The 27,982-nt window shown below is 65.0% G+C and overlaps 1 protein-coding gene across 5 annotated transcripts in view; it reads right to left on the bottom strand.

The window, feature by feature from the left end:
• The window catches only part of CBFA2T3 (CBFA2/RUNX1 partner transcriptional co-repressor 3), a 75,104-nt gene extending 61,840 nt beyond the window's left edge, over window positions 1–13,264 (bottom strand). For all 5 annotated transcript variants that reach the window (XM_021093631.2, XM_021093633.2, XM_021093634.2 and 2 more), the window contains exon 1: window positions 12,963–13,264. In XM_021093631.2, coding sequence (XP_020949290.1) covers window positions 12,963–13,050 — 88 coding nt within the window. In that variant the 5' untranslated portion in view covers window positions 13,051–13,264. The remainder of the gene's footprint in view (window positions 1–12,962) is intronic.
• Between the last annotated feature and the right edge of the window lie 14,718 nt (window positions 13,265–27,982).

The following is a 27,982-nucleotide window of genomic DNA, read 5'->3' as shown; positions in this document are numbered from 1 at the left end:
TGTGGGCCTCCACGGCCGGCTCTGGGGAGGCCCCGCTGCCCAGGGGCAGAGCAGCGATCTCAGCCCGGCCCTGGGCAGCGGGGTCTTCTCCTTTCTCCACATGTAGCAAGAGCCCACTTGCGAAATGGCCCCTTGGGGCCATGGCTGGGCAGGGAGGGTCCTGGGCTGCTTGGGAACAGCAGAGAAGGTGTGAAATTGGGAGCCCTGAAGCCCTGGTTGGGAAGGAGATTCAGAGGTGGTGACCGGAACTCCAGCAAGGGTCTTTCCAGAAGTCTGCTGGCGGGGGTGTCCACAGAAGCCTCATCTTTCCTTATAAGAAGGGGCTGGTCCATTTTTTGATCCTCTGCACCTTCTATGACTCTTTTTTCCTGTTTGAAGGCAGATGTGATGTCTGGAGGTGGCGCAACCTCCTTGCAGCTAGGAAGCCATAAGTAAGCGGATGGTGGCATAGAGAGAACAAAAAAGCCTGTGTCCCAGATGCCATCATTGCTGCACCAGCCGAAACCGCTGGCCTCTGAGCTTTGTTATGTGGACAAAAACAAACCCTGCTTCTATTGCTGTTGGCTCTTCTGCTGTTTGCACTTGAACACAATCCGATTGGAGAGAGAGTTCAAATCCTTCACGCACAGGGTTGCCAGATTTAGAAAATAAAAATATAGATGTTCAGGTAAGCTTGAATTTCAGAAAAGCAGTGAATAGTTTTTAGTACAAGTGTGTCCCAGGCAGCACGTGGGAGATGGTTTCTCTGAAATTTGTCTTTTCACGGGTGAAGTAACGGAACCGAGAGGTGGCCCCGCCTCTGCCCACAGGCACATCTTGGCTTTGCTCAGAGGTGAATACGGGGTGTGCACCCCAGTCCACAGGTGCGTGAGGTTCCTCTAGAGCCTGGAATCGGCACAGGCCAACACCGCTGCCGTCTGCAGAGGAGAGCTCAACGGCGACCTCGGCATCCTGGGGCTTAGCCCCCGAGGGCGAGGGCGAAAGTGGCGGGGAGCCCCGGGGAGGCGAGCTCCTCCCACGGTAAAGCCGGGGCCTGGGGAGAGGGGACAGGACACCAGTGCCCCGGAGTGAGGCCCGGGTGGAGTGTCCCCGTCCGCAGGGACACACGACGGGTCAGCAGGAGCCCCAAGGCCTAGGTTAGGGCTCGTTTTTTGCCATTTTTTGGGGGGGGGGTGTTTTTGTTTTTAAGAAAGTTAATTTGATTTTTATGGCGGCAAAATACAGGACATAAACATTCCCGTTTTCACCACTGAAAACGACCAATTCGGCAGCAGTCGGTCTGTTCACACGAAGACACAGCCGCACCTCTGTGACTGCACCACCTTGACCTCTTCAGCCCCCAAAGGAAGCCCCGCCCCTCCCCCAGCCCTGGCATCCCCACATCTGCTCCGCGACCCTGTGGACATACGAACAGCATCATGTAATACGCGGCCTTTTGTGTTCGTGCCTGGCTTCTCCCCCTGCGTGTGTCTTCAGGGTTCACCCCAGCTCCCAGCTGCTCAGCTGCTCCCCAGGTCGTCAGGCGACATTTTCTCAGCACCTGGGGTGCCCGGCTCTGTTCTGGCGAGGAGGCGACCAGGCAACCCTTGGATCCGGAAGAGGGATTGCCCATCCAGGCAGCAGCGCGTGGCCGTGCGGGCCGGGACTGGGTGGGGAGGCCGAGGGCCTGGGCAGAGGTGGTCCCTGGACACGGGTTGTGGGCATCTTCCTCTTTCACGGGCAGGGGGCCGTTGGCGTGTGAAGGGTCCCCAGAAAGAAAAGGGGTCCTGGCCTCCAGTGAAAGAGAACAGAGCCGTTCTCCTGTGGCACAGCAGGTTAAGGATCCGGCGTTGTCACCGCAGCAGCCTGGGTCTGTGCTGCCACATGGGTTCGAGCCCCAGCCCAGGAACTTACACATGCCGCAGCCGAAAGAAAGACAGAAAGAAAGAGTGACGCTCGGGGCCGCAGGCCCGTCCAGGGCAGGAGGAGGCTGCTCCGGGTCTCAGCCAGCGCCGCGCTCCGGCAGGCGCCCCGACTTTCCAGGTACCCAGGCAAGAGAGCTCGAAGGAATCCATGGTTCTCGATGCCCAGATGGTGGTCGGCCGGCCTTCTCAGCTCCCCTTTCCTGCTCCTCCTCCTCCTTGCTGGGGCACTTCCGCAGGCAGAGATCCACCAGGCTCCCCGTCTCCTTCTTCCTCCGACAGAAAGTCCCGCCCCACGTGAGCGACAAGCTGAGGACGGCCCATGAGTCCAGCCGGGCCGCCGAGGTCCGTGTCCCTCCGGGGACAGGCCTGGGGGTCTTTCTGTTTATGCCGATTGGGTCCCAGATGCTATAAGCCGGGTGTTCGCGTGTAGGAAGCCCACACGCTTCTGTTCGGGAGCGATTGTGCTTCACCAGCTGCGTTTAGGGTCTTGGGGCGGCGTTCTGTCTTTTCTGGATGGAAAACCGCCGTGTCCTCCTGGGCGTCGCCATGGCCCCCCCGCCAGCTCCCCCCTCAGCAATAAGGAGACACGTCTGCCATGTGCCTGCTGCGTGTTCGGAGGAGAATCGCGTTTACGGCTTTCTGAGAGGTTTGCTCTCACTTTCCATCCGCACTTCTACGGCCTTTCTTCTCTCCTCATCCTTCCGTCCACCCACCCAGCTGCCCTCCAGCCATTTCTCCCGGAACTGGGACTCCCAAGGGAGACAGCGAGTCCTTTAATGTCGTGGTTATTTGAATTAAAGCTGATGCATGTCACTCTGGGCCCTGACAATTTGGCTTTATGGCAACACTTCCGCCGATCAAGGTGCTAAAGCGTCAGCGTCAGGGTTTCCAGGAAAGTAGAGGCCAAGCCCATGCCCAGCGTAAAAGATGGACCATGCTAGACCACGTGACCTTTGCCCATCGAAACCGCAATGTTGAGCTGTGGCACACTGGCCCGTGGGCGCCGTCACAGAGGGTCCCGTGTCCCCCACGGGTTTAGAAGGACGTTCGTCAAACCACATACCAGCCCCGTGGCCCGTCTTGAAGTAAAAGGCTTTGGCTTCGGCCTCCCAGGCCCTGATCTCGGAGGCTGATTCGCGCGAATGATGAGGAAACAAGGGGAGCACTCGTTGGGCCGGAGACGGGTGACCCTTTAGACTATAGACAGCCACCCGGCAGAGTCCTCAAGCTCCCAGTTCCCTACGAGACAGACGAAGGTCTGACACACATTCTTGAGTTGTTTTCACAAGAAGGAGACCCCCCCTCCCCCAGGCGACAACTGCTGAGCACAGCCAGGGAGACCTCAGACCAGGCTGAACCCAGAAGACCGATGACGCGGGGAACTGCACCTTGATGTCAACCAATCGCAGACGAGCTGCTCGTGCACCCGGCACCCACCCCACTGCCCTGAAAGCCCCCGAGGAGGAGGGGTCTGCTGAGCACAAGCTGCCGGTTCTCCGAGCACGGTGCCCACAGTACACCGAGCGGTCCGCCCGCACACCCGGCCCCGGTGAGGCAGCTGTGCCGCCCCGGGCGAGTGGCTCCAAGTTCGCTTCAGCAACATTTGTGTCTCAACGCCCACCAGCAGCCCAAGTCCTGCCTCTGCCCCGCTGTCCTGTTTCCCACCGAGGGGGCAGGGCACCCGCGGGGCGGAGGGTTGGTCAAAGTGCCCTGAGACTCTGTGGGCGGCTCGCAAGCGCACGTCTCGGCCCCGCTGGCCCTTCCGGGGCCGGCCTTCCCGTGGCCGCGCGGGCGGTGGACAGATGTCACGGGGCACAGGCAGAGCTCGGCAACGGGCCACCTGCTACAATCACAACGCCCCCCGCAGGGGCCCCGGCCCCTGTCCCCCCGCCAGCTCTCACCCGGGGCCGGCCCTCCTGCACACCTCTGGGCCCGGCTCCAGGGCAGCTCCGCCTCACGTTCTCGGCTGCATCAGGGGATGGACGGGGTGGCCCCAGGACAGGCCATGGTCGCCTCTGGGCGGTGGGCTGGGTGGGGAGGCCTGGGGACTCAGTCAGCCTCCGGATAGACCCAAAAGTCCCCATGGCTGCCTCTTCCTTCTCGCGTCGTGGGGGCGGCTCAGAAGCTGGCTTCTGGCTTCCCGGAGGGGAGCGGGGTTTCCCAGGCTGGAGGCCTCGGGCCCACTGCCCACACCCAGGACTTTCCAGCCCCCGGGCTCACGGCAAAGGGTCTCCCCAAGAGGAGCCAAGACTCCCAAGGCCCAGAGCTGGGAGGGCGCAGCGGCGGGGCCGGAGTCAGGGAGGGGATGGCGCCGCGGGCGCTGTGCACCTGCTTGTCACAGCCTGACTCCCGGCCACCGCCACCTCACCCGGGATGACCGCCGAGCCCACGTTCAGACGGGGATGCACGGGGTGGGCCGAGGCCCCCACGCCCCTAGTGCCCAGGTGCCAGCACCCTGCCCCCGCCTCCCACCGCGCCGGTGAGAGTCTCCTTGGCCGGGGCCTCCCCCAGGAGCTGTGGTGCTCACGACCTCCAGAAATGCCACACACTGGGGCCGGTCACTCACTCGACTGTGCAACAGGCCTTTCTCAACGGGATCTGGGGGGGTCCCCATCCCTCTGCCTGCTGCCGCCCACCCTGCACTGGCCCCGCACTGTCCATGATTGTGGGGAGAAAATAGAAAATAGCAAAAGATGCTAGATTGTGATACTTTCATGCAATAATTTGCAACACGGAGCATCGCAAGGTACCTGGGAAAGACACACACAGATAAAACCAGGTTCCACGGCAGCTCCCAGGGCTCACCTGCGAGGCTGGCCCCGCTATACAGAAGGGGACATGGGTCGGGCTGTGGGGGTCGGCTTGGCGGGGCGCCCTGAGCTGGGTCCAGCCCCAGCGGTCTGATTTCACTGCTTCCTGCGCCTTCTCACCGCCCCAGGGTGCAGCAGCCTCTGAGCTCTGCTCACTGTGCTCGGGACGGGGCTTTCCTGGTGTGGGTGAATTCTCTCACTGTTTAAACTCAAGGTGGGCCAGGAGACCACGGGATGGCGGGGGCAGGCAGCACGTTGGAGGCCCAGCTCCCGGTGACGACGAGGCCTGTCCCTTCTGTCCCCTGGGGCCCGTGGGCTCAGCAGCCTGACCGCCAGGAAGTGGACAGGAGCCACGCGTGGACTGTCTCACACTCTGGCGGCCGGAGGAGAGGCGTGAGAAGAAACCAGCCCAATGGCCTTTCACGCCATTCTCTTCACCTGAAACAGAGTCGTGTTCACGTGCATTCAAGTTCTAGACTGTGAAGGCAGTTAGCATCCTGCTTTTGCCCAAAGACTTCGAAAGGCCATGCCAGGGCGGCCGGCTGGAGTGGCAGAGCTGCAGGCCTCCTGGGTGTGGCTGCTCCGGGAGGGGGCCAGGTGCTGACCTGCGGCTCAGAGAGGCATGGCCCGGTGACAGCGAGAAGCCGAGCCTGGCCCTCAGGCGTGCGCCGGGCGGAGGCAGCGGGCGGGCAGGGCTGCAGGAGCCGTCCAGCTGTCTCTGCCCCTGAGGGAGGGCGGGAAGCACCTGGCACTTTCGGTTTCCACAGGAAGCCACTGCTCCCCCTCCCCTGAAAACAGCTGTGCTCTCTGCCCTGCAGCTCGGGTGGCCCCCCACCCGGAGAGCCCCCAGGTGGGGCAGCCCCCCGTGCTGCAGAGCGGCCGCCTGGGTTGAGGGGGGCCTGGGGGGGGCGGGCGTGCACCTGAGGGCCGTCAACGGAACGGCTGCTCTGACTTGCATTTTCTGTCAGCTGCTTTTAGGATGTGGAGTCCCCTCCCTGGGTCTAGACACGCTGTGGGGGTGGGGGTGGGGACGTGTCTGACACCTGTCTGTCCATCCGTCTGTCACGGGCGGAACACCAAGGCAACACCTTTCTCCTGAGACAGAGGAGAGGGGAAGCCGGGGCCAGGTGCCTGGAGCCTCCAGGGAAGGACACGTCCTGCTCCCGGGGCGTCAGCGGGGCTGCAGGCGGGGAGCCCCTCCAGCCCAGCCCCAGAGCATGTGGACCCAATTTTGGGAGGAAGCCCCGCGTCGAGAGGCCGGGCTGGGCGGGCTGGGCGGGCGGGCTGGCTCCGAGGGCCTGTGAAAAGGGGACTTTCCAGGACACTCAGAGTGCACCCCGAATTGGGAGGGAAGGAGGAAGCTCCGGGAGCCCCAGGGCGGGTGAACCCCCAGTTCCTTCCCCTGGCTCCCTCTCAGCCCCTGCAGGTGGCTCTGGCCCAGGAGGGGGTCGCAGCCAGGATCCTGGACCCAGGGCCGGGCTGGGTGGGTGCAGGGGGGCCCTCCACCCTCACCCCCTCGTCACAGACCGGAGACCGGCCTGCTGGGTCCTGTAAGGCGCGTGATGGAGCTCGTTGCCAGCCCTGCCCTCCCTCGCCTCCCCGTCGCCTCCCCGTGAGCAAACTGTCATCAGGGAAGCCAGGCGGAGGGGACAGAGCAGGCCCCTGTCGGCGGGGGGGGCATCCTCAGAGCCGCCTCCTCTGACCCCTCCCGTGTGTCGGAGCCACGTGGCCCTGCACCACTGGGCCGTCCTCCGCAGCTTCTGTGACGCTCCGCAGGCCCGGGGAAGGGACACGGCCGGCGTGAAGGCCAGGCCCTCTGGCTCCCTTCTCTGCCCAGGCCAAGGGCACTGTGGACACTGGCCACATCTTTAGGGCAAGGACAGGCCATCTACCTGGGGTGAGGGGCTGTGATTAGGCTGAGCCCCCGCCTCCGTCATCTGGAGTGTGTACCTTCGTCCACGGCCTCCCCCCCAGCCTGTGGGCCCCACGGAGCAGGTGGCCGACACTGCTTCCTCTCAGCAAGGGACCCATTTCTGCACCCGCAGTGTTAAAGCCGCACCCAGAGGCCCACGCCCTCCGCGGACACGCAGCTGCATGGAGTGGGCCCTCGGAAAGTCCAAGCAGGCTTCAGTGGCCGGGTATTGACCCAGGGCAGGGCTGGCCCACTTTCCTAAAGGCTTCGGAGCAGCAGCCAGCACAGCGGCTTCACTCCGAGGCTCCAGGCCGGGCAGGGAGCTCTCAGCTAGGGAGGGCCCGCCCCAGGTGGCAGCTGGCATGCCAGGCGGCAGCTGCCTTGGTCTCCCTAGGGTGGAGCAAGCAGTCCCCACCCTGGCTCTCAGAAGGTTCAGACGAGAGTCTGGGCTGCAGGGTGGGGCTCCCACATGGGAGTGGTGAGCACAAAAGGGGTCTCTTTCCTGAGGCCTCAGCTCGGGGGAGGGCACTGGGTAGACCAGGACGCTTGGCCCTGCTGGTGATTTGCTGTGTGACCTTGGGCAGGCTTCTTGACCTCTCTGATTTGTCCTCATCTGTACAGCTAGGCCAATGACGGCTGTGAAGGGTTACTGGAAAGAAGCAGTGCCCAGGGCCAGGAGGGATTTCGGAATGGCGTCGCCCCTCTCCTCCAGGATCTTGGGGAACAGCTTTGGAGGTTTCCAAGGCGACAGGACCCAGCGGGATGTGGGAGCGGCCTGCCCCTTCCCTCCGTTCAGCATCACCCTCCAGCCCCTTCCCTGGACCTTTGCTGGAAGCGCTGTTGAGGGAGGGGGAGCAAGCCCGCCGTGGACCAGGGAGCTCTCCCCAGACACCAAATCTGCAGGCCCCCTGATCCCAGCCGGCAGCCCTCACACCTGTGAGAAACACGTCTGTGCTCAGAGCCGCCCTGCCTGAGGCGTTCTGATACTGCAGCCTGCGGCCTCGGCTGGCACTTCCCCCTCGCTGGCCCCTGGGTCCTTCTGTCCAGGACACAGTGAGAGAAGATGGGAGGGCAGGTGGCCTGGCACTGTCCATGCCTCAGGCTGCAGGTGAGGGGACCCCAGCTCCCGGGGCTGGCAGGGGCCACCCTGTCCGTGTCCCCAGGCCCACGTCCAAATCTGGGCCCCGGCCCTCAGTGCTGTGTGACCTCTGGCAGGTTGCTCCCTGTCTCTGGGCCTCGGCTCCTGTCTGACAGTGGCTGTGAGGACAAGTCTAGAATCTGGAGCCGCTCCCCAGAGCCCCCGTGCCGGGGTCAGCAGGCCGGCGCTGCGCAGGTGTCGTCGCCTGGAACCGAGATGCGTTCAAGGCGAAGCGCTGGGCACCACGGCGAGCAGACGGCGGGGCCAGCACGAGAAAGAGGCGGAAAGTCGGGAAAGGCCGCTTTTGGGGGAGAGAACCGCAGATGAAGGAAAGCGAGCAGCCTTGGCGCGGGGCGGGGGGCGGGGCGTGACCTGAGCAAAGACTCGAAGGAGGGGAGGCGGGGGCCACGCGGACCCCTGGGAGGGTTCACAGACAGGGGACAGCTCTGGGTGGCAGGGTGCCTGGGTGCTGGTGAGGCGGCCAGGCCTGGCTGGCTGGGGGGCACGGGGGGGGAGCCCCCAGGGCGGGCACACAGGCCACAGGTGACCCGACTTGACTTTTCCTGCGCGCGCTCCTGCAAACGGCACAGCACCCAGAGACGAGCCTGTCACCCCATCCCCAGAAGACATTCCCGCCAACACCACCTCCATCCGGGCCGCCCTCTGATGGTCACCCCCTGGCCCCCAGGGGCAGGACGCCGCACGTGGCGTCCTCATGATATGAATCTCACCAGCACCCCTGAAGTCCCGCCGCTGGCCCGTCACTGGCGTGAGTGAGCCTGAGTCCAAGCCTGGCCCCGCTTTCCCCCTCCCCACAGCCTCCTGGCCCTCTCCCTGCCCGGCCCATCGAGCAGACATCTCTGGGAGGGAGCCCTGGCTTGCTTATAACCAGCTCGGCCTCTGCCCAGCGGCGCCTCCCCTGCTCCTCTGTGGCCACGGGAGTGAAGGTGTGAGAGGCGGACACCAAAGCCTTGGTCCTCAGTCAAGTCTCTTGCGAAGTCAAAGACTTCTTTGCATCGTCCGCCCCCCCACAGGACCACTTCCTTCAGGAAGCTGGCCTGGATTGCACCCTGCCCCCAGGCGTCCCCCGCCCTGTGCCCTGTCTTCCGAGGTTCAGATTTGCTGTGTGACGGGTGGGGAGGACATGGGTGGCCAGTGTCCTCCTGCTAGCTGCCCCAGAAGTCTTACCCCACAGGCTTGTGGGCGGGGTGGCACGGAGACTGCAGGTCTCGAGGAGAGAATGCCCAGGTTCCCTGGGTCGGCGGGGGGGGCGGTCAGGGAGCCCCATGCTTCCCAGGACCTGGGATGGAGTCCCCACCCCCAGAATGGCTCTGGTCCTGACCCAGGGTGCAGGGCCTGGGGCCAGTGCAGAACCCGGCTTGCCCAGACTGCACTGCTGCCCCTCTGCTCTGTGCCCTGAGGCCAGCCCCGGGCAGCCCAGGGGCCCAGGGGATGTGGGGCAGGGAGGGCCGAGCCAGGGGTTCATCCTGCCGTCCACACTCCGGGGTTTCCCAACTCCCTGGATGGCCGCCGCCTCCACTCGCCTCCTCTGCTTGCCCTCCTCCCGCCCCTCAGCTCCTGGGGTCGCGGGCCCCAGACCCCTCTGCCATCCTGGCCACTCGGCTTGGCCTTTGGAAGTGGTTCCTTGCCAAACTGATGCTCCGTGGTTGTGCGACCCTTTCCTGCCGGGACCGAGGAGGCAGGGGGTCCAGGGCCCCTGTTCTACCCTCAACGGGACCTGTGCCCATCTGCCCTGCACCTGCCCGGCAGGGTCCGGAGGCTGCAGTCACCGAGCATGTGGAGCTCAGCAGCCCGGCTGTGATCCTGACACAGGAGCCCCCAGCTCTGTAAGGTCGACAAGAGGGGCCCAGGACCGGAGGGCCCCTGCAGGGCGCGTGCAGAGCGGGACAGGCCTGCTGTGCCGTGTGGGGCGGCGACCGTACCGGAAAAATCAAACAACGAGGTGCTCACGGCCCTTTGCACAGACACAGGGATGGACGGTCACCTGGGGGCCTTGCCCGCAGTCGCGCATTGCACAGGGGGCTGTGGACTCTGCCATCATCCCAGACACACGCCCACCCCAGGTGCCCCGGGCCCTCCTGTGCAACTTCATCAGTGTCCTCAGTTGACAGCCTCCCGATGGGCCTCCAAGCCTGGCCCAGGGGCCTTGGCGGAGGGAGAGGCGGGGTGGCGGGTGTTGGGGCAGAGGCCACGCCGGCTTCTCAGGGCCTGGCTCCCCCTGTGCCGTGCAGCCTTGGAGGAGGTCCCTCCCTCCGTGGCATCTGGGGGCCACGTAGCTCGGCCCCGGCCCTGGTTGTGACAGATGCGCTGTCCCTGTGCACTGTCGCCCCGATCCTGCCACCTGGAACGCAGACACAGTGCTCCAGTCAACCAGAATGGGGAGGCTGAAATCCAAAGACAGCTGCCCTTTTTTTTTTTTTTTTGCTTTTTAGGGTCACACCCGCAGCACATGGAGGTTCCCAGGCCAGGGGTCCAGTCAGAGCTACAGCCGCCAACCTAAGCCACAGCACAGCCACAGAGGATCCAAGCCACATCTGCAACCTACACCACGCTCACGGCAACACCGGACCCTTAACCCACTGAGCGAGGCCAGGGATGGAACCTGCGTCCCCGTGGATGCTGGTCAGATTCATCAATCCCTGAGCCATGATGGGAATTCCCAAAGACAACAGTTCCTATAAGAAGAGAAGAGGCAGAGACAGGAGGAGAGGCCACATGAAGATGGGGACAGAGAAAGGAGCCATGTGGCCACAAGCCAAGGACACTTGGAGCCGCCAGGTGCAAGAAGGACCCTCCCACAGGTCTCTGTGGCCTCTGGATTCAGACTCTGGCTGGAGGCCTGGGAAGGCAGGGATTTCCCGCCTAAGTCCCCGGGTTGTGCTGCTTGCTTGCAGCAGCCCCAGGAAACTGATGCTGCAGAGAAGGGCTTTCCAGGCAGAGAATGTTCTCGAGAAGAGCCTGTGGTCGGGGGGCAGCTGGAGGGGAGGAGGAGGGGAGTAGGGCAAGGCCACCTGATGACAGTGGTGACTACTGAGCCTCACCCCTGGGACAGGGGACCCAAGGCTCGCAGGACGGCACGCTCCACAGGCCCTTGTTCAACACCCCAGCGCCCGGCAGCCTTGGCTGGCATCCTCCAGCCAGGGACACTCACTGTCGCCCTGGCCATGCTTCTGCTGAAACCTGCCACCTGGGCCCACCTGTCCCTCTCAGGGGACCTCAAACAGGCCTGACATTTTCTGCCCTGGGGCGGTCAGAGGACTCCTCTGCCTGAGGACTCCCTGTTGGCGTCCTGGTCCCTACTTGTCACTTTGTGGGGTCCAGCTCCTAGGACACACAACTGGCAGCTAAGAGATCTGGGTGCGGCGACACCCCCCAGCCGGCGCTGCTCCCTCCCAGCTGCCACAGTCGGATCCCATCCGCCCCCCTCGGCCCTGCCCCCGCCTCCTACAGGGAGCGTTCAGACACGTCTGTTCTCGGAGGGACAAGCTCTCCTACTTCAGCTTTAAAAGAGATTGCTGTTCTTTTCGCTGTTTAAGGCGCATAGCATTCTGAGTCTCACATGTTTCCATGCACGCTTGGGAAACCCACACGGCTGAGCCACACTGACCCGGCGTCTGACCTGGGCCCCCAGGCCCCCTGGCCCCCTCCAGCCCAGCCCCAGCAGCCACTTCCCCTGGGGGTGACATCCAGCTTTGTTGGGCCCAGCATCTGTCCCCCTGGGGGTTACCCAGGGAGCAGAAAGCCTCCTGGTGGAGCAGAACCAGCTCTGTGGGGCCGGGCGATTCAGAGAAGACCAGCTGTGAGCTCCCAAAAGCCGGTGTCTCCCAGGGCTGGGACCTCACAGCCCAGGCAAGATCCCAGCTCAAAGCACCAGCCAAACGCCCGCTGCTGTCCCTTCTCCCAGTGAAGCCTCCCAAGTGAGAAGTGACCCCCATGGGTAGCTGGGATTCTGCGTCAGCTCTAGGCACTTGCAGTGCCAAGGTCAGTGTGAGCACGGCGGTGGGCTGGGGCTCCTTCCATGGGCCGACGCCCCCATCCAAACACGACAGTTCTCATGCACCCCCATCTACGTCCCCAGCCTTGGAGAAGCTGCGCCTTGACCCCTTCAGGGAGCACAAGGACAGGGCCTGACACCCGAGGAAACTGAGGCCCAATGAGGAGGGGCCGGCGCCCAATGGGGCTGCTGGTTCCGGGACAGTGGGGGTCAGGTGGGGCTGCATGGTGGCCAGTTGGAGCTGGACAAGAGCCTCTGGCCAGCCCGAGGGTGGGTGACCACATCCCAAGGCCAGTGACTGGCACACCTCTGATGGCTCTGAATCACCCCGATGCGGGCAAAGTCGTGAGTGGAGAGGCGGGCCTTGTGCACCTGGCGCCCTAGTCCTGCGTGTGTGCCGGGACAACCGGCGGACATGCAGCGGCTGGACTTCGGGACCCAGGATGGGGCAGGTGGGGCCGGCTCGGGGAGGCTGTCCCTCTGCAGAGGGGGTGGGGCCGTCTGGGGTCAGCAGGCTGGGCATGAGTGCCGAGGCCCGCTTGCACCCTGGAGGCGACGCAGCAGTGAGAGCCACGTGGCCCTGGGTGGGGAGTGGGCCCCCGGTCCTGGAAGAGCCGGGCAGGCGACATTGCAGCTGGGGTCAGGCTTGTCAGGGAGGGCGGCAGCCTTTCCTCCTACAACGCCACTCTGCAGCCCGGGGAGGTCTTCCCCCGTGCCCACGGCTCCTGGGTGCTGGCTCCATGGCAGGGAGCCTGGTAGGGGTGCTTCTCAGAGGGGTCCTGGGTGGTCTCTGGACCGCCACTCACTTCTGGGGCCCGGGCCCCGGCCCTCTTCCTGTGGCCTCAGTTCCCTCATGCAGTCTCCAAGGCTGGGGACCCCAGGCAGCTGTACACCAGCTTCCTTGCCAACCCCTGGGTCCCTGCTCACCGGGGACGGTGGAGTCCGCCACCCTTGGAGGGGACCTAGCCGCCCCTGCCTCCAGCATCTGCCTCTGGGAGGGCCTGAGGCCTGGCCTGGCACCTGCCGGGCCTGCCCCCCACCTGCCCCAGCTGTGCAGGACTGGGCCCTGTGGGCGGCCGAGTTGACATCTGAGGTGAGTCAACAGGGCCAGGCAGGCGGCAGCGTGGGGATGTCACGGTCTGGCCACCTGCTCCGGCTGCCCCTCCCCCGCCCCAGCCCTTACCTGGGCCGCTCTTCCTGGGACCCCGGGGCGCTGGGCCGCTGGTGGACCCCAGGAGCCCCCTCTCCAGCACGGGGGACCCCTGGGACATGGGGCCGGAGCCGGGTCCGGGAGACTGAGTCCTGCTGCCGTGGGAGGCGGGCAGCCGGCGGCACCAGCTTGGGGCCGGCCTGGGGGTCTTTCCCAACCTCGTGGGGCTGTGAGGGGACGATGAGGGGCCTCGGACGGCCTGAGTTTCTCTGAGCCGGAGGCCTCCGTCCCGCAAACAGCTCTGGGCCTTCCAGCCGCCTGCTGCCCGACAGCCTGGGGAAGGGGCGGGCGGCCGCAGGGGCTCATGTGATGCGGGGCGGGCTAGGGGAGGTGCCGGGGCGGGGGAGGCCTCCCGCAGCCGGCGAGGCAGCCAGCTGTGTCACTGCGATAGCGCGGCCCGGCCGGGAGCAGCCTGCAGCTGTGCCCACTGTTTCCTCAACAGGAACCATCTGGGCCCAGCCCTGCCCGGCCTTCCCTCACGGCCATCCCGTCCTGCTTCCCAGCCACTTCCTCTTACCGCCGCCCGGCGACACCCCACCCCAGAGCCCGGCCCGCTGGGGTGTTTCCTTGACCTGAGCAAGGTCAGCGGCCCAGGCTGGGGGGCAGTGGCCACCCCGGCCGAGCCTTCCACCCCCGGGCCAGCCCCGCCCGCCCCCAGCCTGGGGTGCCCTGGGGCTCTCCGCCCTCACTGGCCCTCGGCCGGCCGGACTTCCTCCCGAGCCCCCTTCCCAGGGCCAGCTGTTTGTGGACATTGGTCGTGACCTTGAGCCCGGCCCCAGGCCCATCCCAGCCCTGGTGCTCTGGCCAGCAACCCCCCCCCCCCAGGGCTTCTCCCCCTGCATGCTGGGGGTGCTAGGCCCCACCCACCTTGGAAGGCCTGCCCTCCAGGCAAGGGATCCCCTCTCTGAGCTTGGCCTCCTGGTGAGGCTCCCTGGGGACCCTCACCCCGCTTCCTGAGGGAGGCCTTGGGGAACAGGGCCAATCTGGCCTCACAGGGGGAATGTGCTAGGGGGTTAGTGCTGCTCCCCAGTCTGGGGGACGCCAGAAACCACGGCAGGGCCCTCTGTGACCACCCAGGCTGGAGATGGGCGTCCTAGACCCCGTCCCCACTGGGCCCCCGGCGAAGCAGAGGTGTGGCAATCCAGAGACAGCAAACGGCGGCTTAGCGAAGGCGGGGACCACCGTGGGTAGCCCCCTCGAGGAGGCAAGGCGTCCTTCCCCCTCCACTGGTCAGTCCCTGGGACTAGCCTCAGCTGCGGGCTCGGGGCCTCAGACCAGATTCGAGACGCATTTGTAGGTAATTTGTGCACGTGGTGCACAGGTCAAGCAGCACAGAGGGAGCGGGGGAAAGCGGGAACCGCCGTGGTGTCTCCCGGCGTCTTTCCCCAGAGGCCTCGCCTCACCGACACGGTCACGGTCACCGCAGATGGGCGTCCTTCTAGGGTCAGGCAGGGCCTGACCTCGTTTGTTCCTGGAAGGGGCTGCACATGCATGGCCTCCCCCAGGACCCCCACTGCTGCTGGGGTTCTGGGCACTTCTGTTTTCCAGGCTGCAAGTGGGGCCTCTCAGAGCCAGGGAGCAACAGGGTCACAGCCCCCCCATGAAAGCGGCCCCCCGTGGAGGCAACCCCCCCACCCTGCTCTGGGCAGGTGTTGGGGTGCCTGCACCTGGGCAGCACCCCCAGATGGAACACTTCCACTTTCATGATGAGGCCTCTCGTCCTGCCTGTTCTGCGATCAGCGGGGCTGACAGAGGTTGGGTTCAAAGAGAAGGTTGCCCGTGAGTGGGGAGTGGGCCTGCCCTGCCCTTGGTGGCCACTCGGGTGCCCGCCTGCTCCCTGCTCCCCCCACCGGGCAGTTGGTGCTTGTGGGGAAGCAGACGTTGGCTGTGGCTTTCGGAGCCGGGCTGCCCGGGAGATAAGGCGCCGAGGGGGAAGTGGCTGCGGGGGGGTGGTGGCAGGGGGCAGGGGGCAGGGCCCGCGCCTCCTGGTCACAGTGCTGCTCTCTCCAGAGACCACTGGGGCACAGTGGGGAGGGGCACAGCGCCCTCCCCCTCCTTCCTACGAGGACTCCGATGGCCCACGCTAGAGCGACGAGGGGCAGCACAGCCCATGCTGCTCGGGAACCTATGGGAGACATTCAACCACTAGCCCCTGTAGACGTGGCCGGGGCAGCCAGCCCGGGTGACCTGGAAGCTGCGTCTGAGGCTCCTTTAAGAGCTGCACCTGGGGAGGGAGGGTAGTGCCCCGAGGTGGTCCCCCTCCCAGGATCTCTGGATGTCACTGGCCAGAGAGCTGGAGGGAGGCCCGTGGGGAGCGAGGAGATGGCCCCGCGGGGAGGAGAGCAGGGAGGCCCACTAGGCTGAGTGTCCTATCTCTGCCTCCTCTCCTGTAGGAGCCCCCACGCTGCTGGGTGGAAGGGTGGGAAGATGGGTGGGTGGAAAGTGGGTGCGGATGGGCAAATGGGTGGTGGATGAATGGGTGGGTTGTGGATGGTTCTGTGCACACCTCATGCCAGCCCTACCTTATCGAGGAGGGATGGGGACTCACGGGGCCACCTTCCCAGTCACGGGGCCCCCAAAGGGACCTGAGTCATAAGACAGGGAGGTGCGGGCCAGGACAGACCCGGCTTCTCTAACCCAGTGCTGGGCCACCAACCAACCTCTGCTTCTAGGTCTGGAGTGAAGCGTGGCCAGATGGTGGTGGTCAACAGGGACACGGGGCAGGAAAAATCCTGTCCCCATGGGCTGGCTCAGGGCAGGTAGGGGAGGCCAAGCATTGGACTTCCTGCCCCCCACTCCCCGGTCAAGGTGTCACTGAGGAAACTCTGAGCCATGGGAAAAGGGCCACTTTTCACCCCCTGGCAAACTCCTACACATCCCTCAGAGCCCTCAGGAAGTGCCCCTCCTGTGCTTCCACAGCCCTAGATGCCCCGTCAGAGCATTAGCACCTGGGGTCGTGGTTGCTGTGAGTTTGTCTCCCTGGACTAGTGGGAAAGCAGCCCCAGGGTGGGGATCTCACCCTTTGCCGTGCTGGCTGTGACCCCAACAGGCAGCCCAGGCTCCACCTGAGTTGGATGGATGGTTGCATGTGCGCCCATCTCTGGGTGCTGCCCAGCCCCCTGCCTCCATAACCTCTCCGGCATGAACTCCACCTGCCCTCAGGCCCCTACTCCCACCCCTGCTCCACACACACGCTGCGAAAGACAGAGGGAGCGGCCGGCTCTCCTCAAACCTCCCAACACCAGCTGCCTGGCTGCTTCAGGGGAAGAGGGTCCCAGGCCCCAAGACTCTGCATGGGTTGCCTTTGGAGACCTGCCATGCTAAGGAGGTGTTCAGAGCAGGTGTTGGGAGCAGGGGACATGACATGGACTGTCCCCCGATGCCACGGCCTCTGCCAGGCTGGAGAGGAGAAAAGGGGGCAAAATTGGGAAATGCCCCCTGCCCGGGGGGGGGCTCTTCCATTTCATTCTTTCTGGATCAAACACATCACCAGGTCGGCTGAGCTCACGGCTTGCACGACGAGCAGGTGGGGGCTTTGAGGCTGAGTCCTGTCAGGCACCGTCTGAGACGGAAGCAAGAGCGCTGGCCGTGGGAGGCGACAGCCAAGTCCCTTACATCATCTGCTCAGCACGTGAGGTCAATACTGGCCACTGTCACTGTCACCAAGAGGCTCCGCGAGCTGAGCAACCTGCCCGTGTCACCAGCTGGTGCGTGGGGTGGGGCTGGGGGATCCCGCTGCACCAAGGACCCCCCCGCCGTGGCATCCATTCCGGGCCAGGATGTCCATTCCGGGGTGTTGGGAAACCGAGGCTCAGGAGGGAAGTCGAGTGTCACCTCTGTGTGACCCCATCACGCCTGGGACCCGCCCGCCTGCCAGCAGAGCGGTGTCCTCGGGTCCTGGGGGGCTGCCCACTCTGCTCCCTTGAGCAGCCATGCTGCAAAGGGCCAGCCCCTCCCCAGGGCCGCTCGCCCTGCCCGGAGCCCAGGTGGAGGGCGGGGTGGGAGCCGCCACTGCAGCGGGGCCCCTGGGTCCTGGTTTCTCTCTGACTCTGGGCTGAGGTTTCCTGTGACCCAGGGCGCTGCCAGCCTGCAGAGAAGCTGGCATCCCCCTGCGCCCCCCACCTCAGCAGCGGACTGTAATCGCATTTCCTCGGAGCCCACGAGGCCGTGAGCTCAGCCGACCGGGTGGTGTGTTTGATCCAGAAAGAATGGAAGGGAGAGCCCTCCACTGGGCAGGAGGATCTTGTCCCCCCGCCCCCCGTCGGGGTTGGCTCCCGCTCCAGGGGGGAGGAGTTTACCTCTTCGCGGTGTTTACGGCCTGTCCCTTCGCGAGAAGACAAGCTCCGTGGAGCCGTGATTGTTTTTCTTAATTAGACTTTCTTTTTTAGAGCAGTTTGAGGTTCCCAGGAAAACGGAGGGGAAGGTGTAGAGAGTTCCCATGTGACCCCTGCCCACGCCATGCACAACCCCAGGTCACACCCCCGCCGGAGGGTGTCTTTGTCACGACGGATGAACCTGCATCGAGAACACCCAGAGTCCCCCGTCCACAGCGGGTCGCTCTTGGTCCTGGGCCCTCCACGAGGCAGTCTCAGACCGAGCAGTTTCGCAGCCGCCAACGTCCTCCGTCTCGGCCTGGCCATCGCTTCCTCCCCAGCCCCGACCTCCTTGTCCTTTCACTGTCCCCGGAGTTGGGCTTTTTCCAGAACAGCCCATGGTACGAAGCCTTCTAGGTTGGCTTCTTTCACGCAGTCGTGGGAGGTTGAGGGTCCCCGGTACCCGTGGGTGTCTGTGGGCTTGACTGGCCATTTCCCTTTAGGGCTGAGTCCTGGTCCACGGTTTGTCTGGACCACGGCGCACGTACCGCTCACCTTCAGGGACGTTTCGGTTGCTTCCGAGTCGCGGTGACGTCCGCGTCCACGTGCAGGGTGTGTGGCCGAGTCCTCGGTGGTGCTCCCTGCACCGACACCCCTTGCTAGGGACCCAGGTCAGAGGGATCAGGGCGACTCCGCAGACTCATCTTCCAGCACAGGCTCCCTCTGAGGTGGGGGCAGGGCCCCACCCCGTGGATTTCGTGCGGCCGCGACGCAGTCGGTGACACTCTCGGAGGCCCGGGGCGCCGCGCGGGCAGCCGAGTGGCCGTCGTGACTGGTGGGTCCCGTTTTACAGAGGGGAGGCCGGGGGTCTGCGGACTGAGGACCCAGCGGGCGCCTCCCACACAGCGATGTGTTCCACTCGCAGGGAAGGAGCAGGATCCACCCCGGGGTGAGGGGAGGAGGGGGCAAGAAGGGAGGAGGGGTGAGGGGAGGAGGGGGCGAGAGGGGAGGAGGGGCGAGGGGTGAGGGGAGGAGGGGAGGAGGGGGTGAGAGGGGAGGAGGGGGCGAGGGGAGGAGGGGGGGAGGGGGCGAGGGGAGGAGGGGAGGAGGGGAGGAGGGGTGAGGGGAGGAGGGGAGAGGTGAGGGGAGGAGGGGGCGAGGGGAGGAGGGGACCAGGGGAGGAGGGGGCGAGGGGAGGAGGGGGCGAGGGGAGGAGGGGACCAGGGGAGGAGGGGCGAGGGGAGGAGGGGACCAGGGGAGGAGGGGACCAGGGGAGGAAGGGGCGAGGGGAGGAGGGGCCAGGGGAGGAGGGGGCGAGGGGAGGAGGGGGCCAGGGGAGGACCATGAAACACGCAGAGGCCTAGCCGGGGTGGGAGGGGGAGGGCACGGGGCCCGCGGGCCAGGGCGGCTCTTGGGCTCCAGTGGGCAGAGCCGAGCCCCCCGCAGGGGGGCCTTCATAACGGGGTCGCCTGGGTCTCCCTTGGTCCCCCCGTGCAGCTCCCTCGGGCTGGCCTCGGTAGGACTGCCAGCTCCCTGGAGGCAGGACCCCCCCTTAACCAGGCGTCGCCACCTCCCAGGTGGTGAGGACAGACTCCAGGCGGGCTCGAGGCAAAAATACGGCGATGGGGACATATTTGATGTAAATATTTTCAGCTGCCAGAGTAGCTGCGAGACGAGGTCCTGTTCCCGGCGGCGGCTCTGCCGCAGCAGGAATCGGGGCCATATGGCGCCTCTTCAGGCCGCCCCCCTGCTTCCCGCGGGGGAGGGAGGCCGTGCGGGACAAGCCGAGTCTCCACGTGGCCCCGAGGGGTCCTGGAGCCTGAGGCCACGTCACTCCTCCCGCCCCACACCCCCAGTCTGCCTCAACTTCTTTTCTGTCCATGGGGGCCTGATGGCCACGTGGGGTGGGGCCTAAAGGCCACGTCGGGGTGACCTGACGGCCATGTTGGGGGGGGACTGGCAGTGACCTGGGGGCCAGATGGCATGTGGGGGCCTGATGGCAATGTGGGGGCAGCCCTGGTCACCTTCCCCTCTTGAGGCTCTGACCCAGGCCTGGGGAAGAAACGGGTGCTGGCCTGTGGCCCTCAGGTAAACCAGATGGCCTGTCGGGGAGAAGCAGGCCTCAGACGCCACCCCTGGCCGCGGGGAGGGCTCCAGGGTCCCCCCCTGCTCCCCTCACCACACTGCCCCACCCCCGGCCAGCAGAGCTCGAGGGCCTGGGAGCCTGGCGAGGAGCGTTGGGACCCTGGCTGGGCGGGTCCCTCCACTCGGGAGCCTCAGCTGGCTCCCCACCTCCCGTCCAGGCTCAGGTCAAGCCACCTGGGCAGGTCTCCAGGCTGTGGCCGTGGCTGTCTTTAGGAAGCCCGCCCCCCTAGATCGCCCCCCGTGACCTCCCCCACAGCAGCTCAGGTCTCCTTCCCTAACGTGGGGTCACGTGTGATCTGAACGGGCAGAGCCCTGGATGACTCGGGGCCGTGGTTCCATTGCGGGGGCTTCCTGGAGGGAGCCCAGGGCTAGGAGGCTGCTGGGCCCTGTCCACTTTCAAATGGGGAAACGGAGGCCCAGTGAAGGTAGTAGCCGTGCCTGGCCCAAGGCCACCAGGCAGTGAGGGGCGGACCCATCCTGGCCTCCTCTTCAGGGTCTGTCTCTTCTCCATCGGCCGTCAGGCAGGGCTGGCAGTGCACCACTTCGAGCCTGGAGGTTCAGGGGGACCAAGCTTTGCATTTCTATTGGGATGCTTTCAGCTGCAAATAATGAAATGTCCAGGTGATGGCAATTTAACAAATACAAACAGTTCTTCCCTGGAAAGCTGGAGGTGGTGCTGGGTTACGTGCATGAGTCGAGGATGTCGTCAGGGACCCCGGCTCTTCCCATCCTCGTGTTCTGCCATCCCCTGAGCACCGGCCCTTGGCATCCGGCCTCATGCTGCCAAGATGGCTGCTGTATCTCCAACTATCGCAATCTCTGATCCCTGCACTCAGCGAAGGAGGAAAAGGAGCCAGGGAGCAAACCCTCTCCCAGAATCCTTTGGGCAGCTCTCTCCTTCCACCTCACCGGTTGACCTGTGGCTGCACCTAACTGCAAGGGAGGCTGGGAATATCCCAGTAGGTCCGTGCCTTTGGGAGGGGAGGGGCTGGCTGAGCACACTCGGGAGGGAGGGGGAGGAGGCCAGGGCTCAGAGGGGCAGGGCTGGTGGACCGGGAGGAGAGGAGGCGCGTCCGTGAGGCTAGGACAGTAGGACAGGAGTGGGTTTGGGAGAGGAGAGAGCAGGGCCGGCCCCACTGGAGCTCAGCACCCAGGCCTGCGGGAGGCTGAGGGTGTGTCAAGGGAGTGACCCCAGGCCTCTGCCCCAGCAACAGTGCCCTGGGGCCCTGCTGGGCCTTGGGGCTCCGGGCCGGCCCCTTCGAGGTGGACCTGGGCCTGGACACCACACCCTGGGCTGGTGATGGTGGATTTGGGACCTGACCCAGGGAGCGGGGAGGGACAGCTCTGCTGGGACGCAGATGAAGTCTGAGTGGTTTCCTGTTTCGGGAGCTGGGGAGCAAACTCACCCTGCAGAGTGGGAGTGCCCTTCTCGTGCTGGGCAGGGGTGGGCAGCCGAAGCTGCTGTGGGCGCCCTCGGGGCTGGGGGCCCCTTCCTTATAGAATGGGACCCTCAGCATCTCCTTCCTCCTGCTGCCTCCTAAGAGGCCAAAGAGGCCAGCTCTTAGTATTTGCCCTGGATATCTCGGTTCTTCCTTTTTTGGCTTTTTAGGGCCGCACCCACGGTATATGGAGGTTCCCAGGCTAGGGGTTGAATTGGAGCTGTGGCCACCAGCCTACACCAGAGCCACAGCCGTAGCAATGCAAGATCCGAGCCGCATCTGGGACCTACACCACAGCTCATGGCAATGGATCCCCAACCCACTGGGAGAGGCCAGGGGTCAAACCTGCGTCCTCATGGATGCTAGTCGAGGCGGTTAACTGCTGAGCCACAACGGGAACTCCACTTCTGCCTCTTAAAACGAGGAGCCCTGACTCCTTCAGCAGATATTTACGTTTCTGGAGAGCGGGCATCTGTTCTCCCAGCCGCGTCCGCAGCACCAGGAGCTGTGCCTGGCATATAGTAGGCGATCAATAAGTACTTGCCGGCTGAATGAACAAATGGATATGTGACCTGCAGCCTGCCCTGTACCAGGCCTGGAGGCCGTGTGCACGTGGTCTGGTTACACGTGGGTGCGAGCTTTCCCTTTCAGCTGGAAGGCTGCCGCGAGCAGGGACACCTGCCCAGGCCTCCCGCAGTGAGAACTCGGGCACAGCTGCCGTTGCGGCCCCCGGGGACAAGACGCCTGGAGAGGCTCACGCTCCTTGTGAACAAGGGAGTTTGTGCAGAGGGAGGGGGTCTTGTAAGACCACAAGGGACCGGCACCCCGTGTGTGGAACAAGGGGCTTTGCTCTCGGCCCGCAGCGTCTGTGCGGCAGGCATCCTGGCAGCTCTGGGCCTCAGCTTCCCCATCGTCACCGGTGATCGCAGGTGCCGTGGGAGGAAGAGCTGTCACCAATATGGGGTGGGCCTGTGGCCGCGGCTGGCTCAGGACCGCCGTGGGGTCGCCGCCGGAAGGGCTGGAGCCTGAAGTCCGGGGCCGCATCCGGCAGCCTTATCTCAGGTCCTGGGAACTTCCCGGCCACCACAAAGGTAACCTCAGAGATACCAGGCACGGGGTGGGTGCCTTCCTGCTGTGACATGATTAAGTAGCAGGAGCAGTCGCTGGTGGGAACATCGGCCGCCACACCGGCCGTCCGGCCCTGCCCAGCCCCGGGCCGCCTGTCTCTGAACGTCTCTCCTCCGGCCCAGCCCCGCTGGCGGCCGTTAACCCTCCCGGGCTGGACTGGGAATTACCATGGCTTGTGCCTGGCCGGAAGCTTATTACAAAACCCCCAGCTAAAGCCAAGGTGCAGAATGAGGCTCCTTCACCAGGGGCACCTGGAGCGTCTCCTGCCAGCCTCCCAGGCATGTGCCCTGAGCGAGTCCTGTCCCCTCCCCTCTGCCCCGGCGTGGCCGTCTCCTCCCTCCCTGCCCACCACAGGATGCTGCTTTGCTCACACACCTGCACTCTATGGGTTCATATCAGCCCCAAGTGTAACTGAATCCAAAAATATTACACCGGGGCCCATCTGCTGGCCAACTGATGAGCACAGATGTGCTCTGGATTTCAGAGGCGACTGGCACCCCATCAAGCCTGTTCGAGAAGCAGCTGCTGCCTCTCCCCCCTTTCCACCGCCCCACCCGGGGCCAGGAGCCTGGTGGCCCAAACAACCCCCCGCAGCAGGGGCTCCTCCCCCCACCCCCGACCAGGCGGACCGTCCCGGGGCCAGACCCACCGTGAACCTCGCCCACCAGCGGGGAACAGGGATCCCTTTGTCCTGAGCCCCCTGAGCCTGACCACAGGGTTAGAGCAGGGTCGGGGTGGGGGCTGCTCTGAAAGGACGCAGACGGTGGCGGCAGCCCCTCGGGGCTCTCGCACCTGCTGTGCCCTCGGCCTGCAGCCCACCCCTGGGGCGTGCGTCCGCGCCCCCACCTCCTGCAGGTGTTTGGCCAGACAGACTTGGGACTAGACCGGTGTGACTGCTTCTTTCTTGCTTTGAGACTCATATCGAGACCCGTGTCCTTCACGCCGTGCACGGCTTTGCTGGTCCTGTTTCAGAGGGAAGAGAGAGGAAGAGGCAGCCGTTTCCTCCCCAGCAGGATGGCGGAAGCGGGGAGGCCAGCACGGAGGCTGTGATTCAGGAGTTTCAGGCTGGCCGGCTGGTGGGAACTGGGCCCGCCCCGTGCGCCACGGGCCGTGGAGGCCAAGTCCCGGGCATCGGCCCTCCAGGGGACAGGCAGGAGACCTGCGGGGGGCGGAGGGGGCGCCGCGGGCCTGGCCCCCTGTCCACCATCCCTCGGCCCGTGTCCTGGTCTCACCTTGCGGTGGCCGTGGGGGATGTGGGACCTTCTCGGTCCCTGAGGGCCTAGGTCTCCCAGGCAGGAGCTGGCAGAGCTGGAATTCAGAGCCTCCAAGCTCCAGACACCCAGGCACGGCTGAGGAGAGGGACGCAGCCCGTCAGCCGAGCGCCGAGACCGGGTGCCAGAGCGGAGAGCCAGGGGCCTGTCCGGTGCTGCAGGCCCCTCGGGGGGGCTCGGAGCAAGGACTCCCCGCACAGGGGACCCGGGAGCCCTGTGTGTCACCCACCCCTCAGAAGCCTGCTTTCCTCATCTGGCACGTGGGAGCCAGATCAGGGGCCTGGTGTTTTACTGAGAATCGCCCAGGCCCGTGTCTAGAGTGAGATCCATTTTGTATCCCACCCTGCCTGCTCCTGTGTGTTTCACGCTCAGGCCTGTTACTCCCGTGAGTGTGTATGTACACGTGTGGAAGGCGTGCGTGTGTGTGTGTGCGTGCGTGTACCCTCGCCTGGGCAGTGATGCTTCCGATTTACACGTCCGAGCGTTTTTCCGACCCTTGCTATGAACCAGCCCCATGTGTCCCCTCCCCCGCAGCCGGGCCCTGACCTCCGGCTCCCGCCGTCCAGCCTCTCCGCGTCTCTCCCTGCACGGACGGCGGTTGCCTCCACACAGCCCAGGCAGCCCGTTTACCGGCCCTGGGCGCTGTGGGTGGGTGCGGCTGCTGTGGGACCTCGTTTCCACCAAACTGCCTCTGGGAGCCCGAGCCCCGTCTCCCCGTCTCCACCCCCAGCCGTGTGCGGGGCTGTCCGCTCACACACATGTGTCTCCTGGTGTCCCCGGGGTCTCCAGGTGAGCCTCAGGGAGGACGTGCCAGGCTCCGGGCATGGATTTCCAGATGAAAAGTCACCCATTTCAGTTGTTTCACCAAGAAATGAGGTCAGCAAGCACCTGCTGAGTGACAGCCGCCACGGCTGCATGGTGTACGATGCCACCCACACGAGGTGCCTGGGAAATCGGGGAGACCATGGATTGCAGTTGCCGGAGGGAGAGGGGTGCTGAGGGACCGCCAGTAGGGGCGGGGCTCCTTTAGGAGGAGAAAGCCATTCTGGGGCTGGGTGGGGGCTGTCCCCACATGGAAATGTCTCAAAAGGGGCTGTGCCAGCCTCCGAGGCGCCAGGGACCCCACCTGTCCCGGCCACCCCCTCCAGGGTCCTGCCCGGTCAGCAACGATAGGGGTGGTGCCAGGCCTGGGGGGCCTCGGGGCTGCTGCTCCAGGCCCACGCTGGCGGCCGAGGCTGCTCTGATGGCATGTGTGTGAGCGTCCTGGGGCGGCCTCCACAAGCCTGCAGCCCTGAGGGCCGGGAGGGGGCTGCCGCCGGTTCCTCCTGAGGCCGGGAGGGTCTGTCCCCGGCCTCGCCCAGGTCCTGCGTTCGCCGGCTCCTCGGTGTTCTGGGGCTCGTAGAAGCGTCACCCCACCTCTGCCTCCATCTTCACCAGGCGTCTCCCCGTGGGCGTGTCTGTGTCCAGTTTCCCCTTTTTCTAAGGACACCCGTGGTCCTGGGGGAACACCCACCCCTGTGATCTCACCTCGACCCGCACAAGGACCCGGGTTCCAAGTGAGGCCGCCTTCTCCGGTGCTGGGGTCAAGACTTCAGCACGAATTTGAGGGGGACTCAGTTCAACCCTGGCAGTTAAATGCCCATAATTTCACCCCTGCAGGAAGTAACGCTCGCTGGCTTCCCAGAGAGTCCCTGCGGGTGGGAAGCGGCTGGATTTGGTGAGAGAGGGGTTTGGGCTCTTGGGTGCGGGGCCGCGGCGGGCGAGTCCCCGGCCAGCGCCCCATCTCCCCGGTGCTGTTCTCGCGGCCACAGGCCTTACGGCTGCCCTGTTAGTCTCCCTCAAGTGGCTTGGACAGACCCTGCAGAGCCAGTCACACTCCACTGGGCTAATAACACGGGTTTTGAGACTGAGTCAGAGCAGCATCGAATGCACACACCCCAGCGGTGCCTCTATTTCGTTACTGATCTGGGTGGCTGGGCGCAGAGCAGCGGCCCCTGGGCCCGGTGCTGATTCCTGCCGATCCCAGGCCCAGGCCGGCAGGATTCCTTGTTCTGCGTGTGAGCTTGGGGCGGGCCCACCTCACAGCTTGCTGCCCGGGGCTGCAGGTGGAGGCTGCAGAGAAGGTGGAACCTTCTCTGTTACTGATGCTGCTGGCAATTTCAGGCTGACGCCTAAGGCCTTCTGGAGCAAGACAGAGCTGCCTGCCAGTGTTTGAGAGGGTGTTAGCTAGGTCCCCCCCACCCGTCTCAGGTGACGCAGGAGGTTCCCACTGTGGTCGTCGGAGCCGTGGACAGGCCACTGCGGGATGGGCCTGCAGCCTTAGTGGATGACAATCTGACTGTGAGGTCAAAGGGCAGGCTGGGCCCCCACCGCTGTGTCTCTCTGAAGGCCTTGCGGGGTCTGTAGGCCCTGCCCACTGGTGGGGGGGGCTTCCCCTGGCCTCTCCCCGCCCCACTCTCTGCCCGTCTCCGCTTTGCTGTCTCCCTCCCTCAGCACCCGTCTCTCGGGACAGGCCGCGGTCACGGAGACCTCCCCCCAAAGCCCCTTCGGTGTTGGTGCATCTATAGGGCCCGTGGGCAGCACTGTCCCTGCTGTGCCCACTTTACAGGTGAGGAAACTGAGGCCCGGGCAGTGGAGGCGCCTGCCCAAGGCCCACGTGGTTGGTCGCAGAGCTGGGACTGAAATGAGCTTTCGGGCTCAGGGCCACCCCTCACGCTGTGTCACCTGCAGTCCCCGTGCTCTGGGCAGCACCCCACAGATGGGATGAGGGTGTCAGCCCTGATATTGAGGACGTGGTTTTGGGGACCAGAGTCCCCACCCCTTGAGCTGCAAGTGAGGCCAGTGTGGCTGGAGTGGAGCAGGCCTGGGAGGGGTCAGAGGTCACACAGGGCCTCAGGCCTTGCCTGTGGTGCCAGGGCAGGGAGGGGGGCTGCTGAGGAGCGACAGGGTGGGTTTGGAGAGATACCCGGGCCCCCAGCCCAGATCCCGTGGGTCCTGCACCGTGACCGTGGGAGGTGCCAGGTGCCAGAGGAGAGGTGGTGTCCACGGAGGAAGCAGCCGCAGATGAGAGGGGGAGACCCCAGGGCTGGGTGCTGGGCCTTCCGGAGCCATGGGGACCAGCAGAGGGAATTCAGGGAGCACCGCGTCCTGGAAGCTGGTGGGCCAAGGTGCCCCCTGAGAGGGGAAGCAGCAAGGGTGGGAGGGAGGCATGGAGAGGGGTGCTGGGGAGGGAGGGGGCAGCTGGCCCCATCCTGGGGACCCTCCTCTGAGGAGAGGAGGGGGCAGCCGGCCCACAGCCCACCCTCGCCAGCCTGCAGGCCTCTTGGGCAGGTGGCCCTGCCAGCTTCCCCCGGGGGCAGGCTCCCCAAACCCGAGCCCACCCGCAGCTCCAAAGCCTTGCCTGCATTCTGGCCGAGGAGTCCTGGCTCTAAAAATAGGTGCCACCTGGGAGCGGAGCCAGATGGAAGCCGTGGCCCCCGGCCGTCAGCATCCTGGCACACAGCTGGCTGGCTTGGCAGCTCACACTGCTGGCAGCGGACAGGGGTCCTGCGTGGCCCAGTGAATCCCTGGCAGAGGAGGAGAGGCGGGCACCACGGCAGACGGGCCCCCGGGTGGCCCCGGCCTCACCCCGACCGCCTGCTCCGCAAACACCTGCGGTAGAAGGTGGCCCGTGCCGCTAGGCCTCCTGGCCTCACGCCGGCCTTTCTGCTCACTGCACCCCTTGGGCAGGAACTGTCTGTGCTTCTCCTCCGGACACTGCCCACCCCAGGGGCCAGGCCAGGATCTCGGGAGTTACATGTGCCCAGTGCCTGGCGCAGCAGGCAATGATGCGGGGGGAGCTGGGAGAAGCTGTGACGGTCACTGTTCCCAGCCCACTGGCCCTTCACCCCCTCCAGCTCAGGGGTTCCTTCGCCTGCCCTGCCTGGGGCCCCATGCACCCCCGCCCTCTGGGGAGGGCATGCGTCCTCCTGGCCGGCCTCAGGCGTGGCAGGGGAAGGTGGGGCTGATTTTGCAGCGTCCTCGCAGTAACGTCTGGAGTTGCCGGGGCTGATTCTGTGCTTGACTGAGACCGCCACGAGTGTGGTGAAATTTACAGACAATGCACACATTTTAAATACAGTTCAGTGAGTGTGAACCCAGAGGGAACCGATTTCTCTAGTCAGGAGAGCCAGCACGTTGCTTCTCCTTCAAGTCAGCTCCCTGCCCCATTCAATCGCTGGAAGCTTCTAGCATGTTTCATCTGTTTCTGCAACTTTGTCTAAAGGTTCGGGCCTAGCTTCCTGGGCTCTTCAGGGCTCGGGGTGCGGCGTGTGTCTCAGGCTTGCTCTCCGCAGCTGAGCGCTACCTCCCGGTGTGAGACCCCCACCCCCACCCCCGGTGCCCGGCGCTCTCCTGCCCTCTGCTTGTCGCTCCTATGGATGAGCAGAGCTGCAGCGAGCACTTGCGCACGAGTCGCGGAGCGTCAGTGCTTTTTCATCTTTTTCAGCTGTATCCCTGGGGGTAGAATTGCTGGTTATACAGCAAGTGTCTTACGTCTCACAGGAAACGTCAATTTGCTTGGCAGTCATTGTGGCACAGGGGGCGTTCCGGTGGCTCCACATCCTCATCAGCATCCTTATTGTCAGTTTTTGGTGTGTTTTGGCTTTTAAGGAATTTTGGTCTTCCCAGTGGGTGTGCGCTGATGGCCAGTGGGTCCA

The sequence above is a fragment of the Sus scrofa genome, chromosome 6 (genome assembly GCF_054392235.1).
Source record: "Sus scrofa isolate SSC_HxYL_T2T_F1_AM1 chromosome 6, Sscrofa_HxYL_maternal_Yorkshire_Landrace_v2.0, whole genome shotgun sequence".
Classification (NCBI taxonomy): Eukaryota; Metazoa; Chordata; class Mammalia; order Artiodactyla; family Suidae; genus Sus; species Sus scrofa.
This window is presented reverse-complemented; position numbering and strand designations above follow the sequence as displayed.